Here is a 4398-nt window from a genome sequence, read left to right on the forward strand (position 1 = left end):
GCATAGCCAACGGCAGCAAAATCCCTTGTTAGAAGGGTTGTCAGAACAAGACGCCCACGGCGTCACGCAAGCGCTTACGCTACTCCGTCGTCCTCCCGGCTCCGTTTTCACTGTAAAGCCCGACTTGCACAAGGAGTAGCCGCCAATGTCAATCGTCATCATGATATTGCAAGTCGATTGAGGTGGCAGGATACCGCCAGTGGTAAGCTACCTACTCCCCCTTTACCACTACGTGCTCCCCCTTTAATACTATTGCCGCCGCCGCCGCCGCCGCCGCGGCCGCTGTTTCGGTGACTTTCTTCTCACAATTCTCCTACACTGTGGCTTACTCCTCACATAGGCCGCTACATTGTAAGTTTCCGCCGCGCGCCCAGCTCCGCGACTTGATAGGACTGGTTCCTCGGACTCTTCGAATCACCGCCCAACATGTCGATGGCGTTCTCAGATTGAACTACCCTTGGGTCTGGAGCCAATCCACGATCCAGAGCACGTACCGCTATCTTCAAGACTGGGCTGATTGTGCAGTTGACAGTGAAAGGACCACCCCTCTCAAGCGAGTGAAGGCGGGATCAGATCTGGTAAGCGACAAACTGTCCAAAATCATCCGCGATGTGTACGAATCCTTCTATAGCTCGCCGAAAAAATATCAGAAGCCGCTCAAAAGTCAAGAGAAAACACGCCAATCTCATTGCAAAACCCTAGTGCTGGTGCACCACATCACGACTCACAGTCTTTCCAAGATACCGACAAAAAAGAACCAGGTGTAACGGCAGCAGGCATACTTGGCTAATGATTTCAGCTTTTCTTCTTCATCATCCCCCTCAGTTTCCTCGCAGCACCAACAATCGGATCGCCGGCGTAGATGTCGTAGGGGTCTTTCTTCTCCCGCCCCCTCTCGCCGCCCCATTGAATCCGCGCTTTAGGCTGAGCTGAAGACGACGATGCTTCTTCGGTGGGCTCTGGCACCGCCGCTTCATTTCGGCGAGGCTCGTCCTCATCGCTCTCGCTGCTTGAGTCTTCGTCTCCGCCACCCAGACCCAGTGCGGCGAGCCGGCGCCGCTTTTCCGCAGCGGTTTCTCCTTCGTCGCCGTTCTCTTCTTCCTCCTCAGAACGAATCCTCGCCAGGGTCCTTCTGCGAATGTCTGCCGCCGTCTGACCTTTGCCGTGCCTCATGACGCTCGATCTCACATTATGAGTTGGAACGTCTCCTTCCTCCTCCTCCTCTTCCTCTTCTTCCTGCTCGTCTTCGTCACTCTCTTCTCTCACAGTTCGGTTGCTTTCATGTGTCCTCAATCGATCGGGTCTCGAACGCCGCTGGGGGCTGAAATAGTCATCGGCTTCTGACTCGCTCGCAGTTCTTCCGCCAGCGTCTGGGCGGCGAACACCTAACGCACCGCCGACATTTGCCTCGGTCCGGCCACGCGCTGGGCTCTCCTCGGGCGGAGTCAGATCATCAAGTCCCTCTCTTTCCATTTTCGCGACTCTTTTTACTTCTCGTTTGATGTCGTCTGTGGCGTCACTCCGTTCGACTTCTCGAATCTTATTTTTAGGGTCGAGCTGCTGCATTTGCTTGATGAAGTCCCTTGTCGACAGTCGTCGGCCAGACCCCAATGCAATGGTTCCGGGAGCATCTCGTGTTTTCTTTTGCAGTCCAGTCAAGCCGTATTGATCGGCCCTTGAAATTGTCATTCTCAGGCCGTCGTCGGAGGAAGCATCGCTATTCCGTCTTCTGAAATCTCGCTTTTTGGCAGCATCCTTCGGGTCGTGGTCTTGTTTGTCTGGTGGCGCAGGAGCAGTAGCAGCAGTGCTGGGACCGGCAGCTCCAGGCTGTCGTCCCAGACCAACCCAGGTGCTCATACGGCGCAGACCATCGCGCATTTGCTGTTCCCTTGTCTTGTCACCGCCACCACTCTCGGTAGGAATATTGTATGTCTTGATGACCTCGCCGTCCTCGTCTTCAACAATAACAGTATTGCCAAACTGGTAAGCATGAGCCGGACCCCGCTTTCGTTCGGTCTGCTTGGAGCTCGAAGGTTCCGCATCTCCCTCCTTACGTCTGCCAAAGCCTTTCCACTGATCAAATCTCTGACGCATACTTTTGGGCAAGACAGCTTGTTCAATCTCCTCTTCCAACTCCTCGCCTTCGTTTCTGGGGTGTGGCTTGTGCTTGTGCTTTGTGAATTCTCCAGAATCGTCTTTAGCCAACCGATTGCGGGCTTTCTCGATCGCCTCCACCTTTTCATCTGGCGCCATGTTACTGGTGTCGATCGTGTCTACCACATTTCCTTCCTCGTCCTCAACGATAATATTGTCACCTTCCTCATATACCTCGACGTCTACAGCCGTGTCTGGAGGTGGTGGAGACCGAGCACGCCGTGCCGGTTTCCTCTCCCGCTCAGCTTCAAGCTCATGGCGCTCTGGGGATGAGGTTGGTGACGTAGCTTCGCCACCATCTTGACGATTTTCCGGCGAAGGTTCGCCGGACTTGTCGAACAATGTGTCTGAACCAGACTCCTGTTGCACGAGTGCGGGCTCACTACGTCTTGACGGGGCAATGGCACTCTGACTGACAGGACCTCCCAGCCGTTCTTCGAGAGATCTATCACGCTTCCTCCGCCTCCGTGCTCTGCCAAGACTCGAAGATCTCGAGACCGGTCTCTTCTCATACTCGTCTTCCCGCTGTCGCCTGAGATGGAGTTTGGGAATCCCAATCGGTGGGAGTTCTCCAGGCGGAACTTCCAGCTTTTCATCGATGTCCCATTCCGAGCTCTCCCTGCGGGACATGGACCTTGACTGAGATGTAATCCGGGGAAGTCTTTGCATCCATGCCGGGCCTTTCTCGTTGTCTTGGGTATACGACAGAGTGATGGTCAAGGTGTTGATTCGTTTGCCCAAGGTGAACACGGCGATTGATGAACCATGGACGAGGATGGACGAGATGACCATGAACGTGACCAGGGGCCATATAAGGTAGATTAGCTGATATTCCTCGCTATTTTGAGGGAGCTTGGCCAACGGTATCGCTCCGTCTGTTTCCAATTCAGCACGGGCCAAGATTGCTGCAAAGATGGCGCCCACACCGATAGGCCCAAAATGACCCGCAAACAAAGCCTCGCGCCAAGTTTTGACGTCGGGGATGAGAGGTTTCAGAGCCAGCATGGCAGGGATCCGACGGAACAAGATGACCATGATCGAAATGACAACAAGCCTCCAAGGGGCGAGGCCGTGTGCCTGCGCATTGTACTGATCCCAGGGGATGATGGTCCCAAAGTAAACAAAGTAGGCCAAGTTGAGAAGCAAGTCAATGACGTTGGACACATGGGACTCCTCGGTTTTCTCGGTGAACCAACCGTCGTTCGAAAACCCTACTCCAGCGGCAAAACCAATAAGGAGATCGTCCATACCCAACAGACTCCCGGATCCGGCGCAGAATAAGGCCAGGACGAAATAGAATACAAGGAAACTTTCGCGATCAATCAAGCCCTTTCGCTCGGCCCACTTAATGGCGTGGCGGCCTATGTAGCCGACCATGACGCCGTAGAAAGCGCCAAATATACACTCGTACAGGATCGTAAAACACGTCCAATGGAAGATCACCTCTCCGGCACGGAGGTTGTACCTAACCAAGTAGAGAGACAGATAGATGAACGGGAAAGCCATGCCGTCGTTGCAACCGGATTCGGCAGACAGGACATCTCGAAGATGTTTAGGGACTCGTTTTGCGAACTTGCCCTTTCCCACGACCGACGAAGCCAAGACCGGATCGGTGGCGGTGACGCAAGCTGCAACGACCAGAGACTCCAGCCAGCTGAGAGGGACAATCATCCACCAGATGAAGAGACTGGTGACCAGCCAACCAAAAGTCATGACTGGGACCAAGAGGAAGACGACGGATTTCCAGTGCCTTTCCATGTACGCCTTTGGCAACTCGACGCCGACGGCGAAACACTGGACGACCAGGACGATGCGGGAGAACTCGAGGGTAATCTGGTCGGTGTTACCCCAGGTCAGAGGGTTGATGAGATTTGCCGCATGGGGTCCAAATATCACACCGCATATTGTTGCAACGGTCGCCTCGCCAATGTACAGCTTCTCCTTGATAAAGAGCGAGCATAGCATGAATATGCTGGTGAATCCGCCGAGGATGATGTACACCAAATGCGGTTTGTTTATGGTGAGCTGCGACCACGCCATCTGGCACAGATTTCGTCAAAATCTAGGAGTTGTATAAAGTTGCAAGAGTCTTTGGCGGCAGGTTTGGCTCGACAATGGAAAAACTGTGGCCAGGATTGGTCGCACCGAGTGACAAATCCCTCCCGTATGTATCTCTAAAATATACACAAATATTGATTTATATCGACAACCAAGTTATATTACCTCCTCGGCAGTTCTATCCCC

General features: G+C 53.8%; 1 protein-coding gene across 1 annotated transcript; it reads right to left on the minus strand.

The window, feature by feature from the left end:
- Positions 1-795: 795 nt before the first annotated feature.
- On the minus strand, positions 796-4194 carry Z520_00516 (uncharacterized protein; the record flags this gene model as incomplete). Its single annotated transcript, XM_016771037.1, has 1 exon — positions 796-4194. One exon carries the CDS (start codon positions 4192-4194, stop codon positions 796-798), a length of 3399 nt encoding a protein of 1132 aa, XP_016637947.1.
- Between the last annotated feature and the right edge of the window lie 204 nt (positions 4195-4398).

The sequence above is a fragment of the Fonsecaea multimorphosa genome (genome assembly GCF_000836435.1).
Source record: "Fonsecaea multimorphosa CBS 102226 unplaced genomic scaffold supercont1.1, whole genome shotgun sequence".
NCBI classification, from domain to species: Eukaryota; Fungi; Ascomycota; class Eurotiomycetes; order Chaetothyriales; family Herpotrichiellaceae; genus Fonsecaea; species Fonsecaea multimorphosa.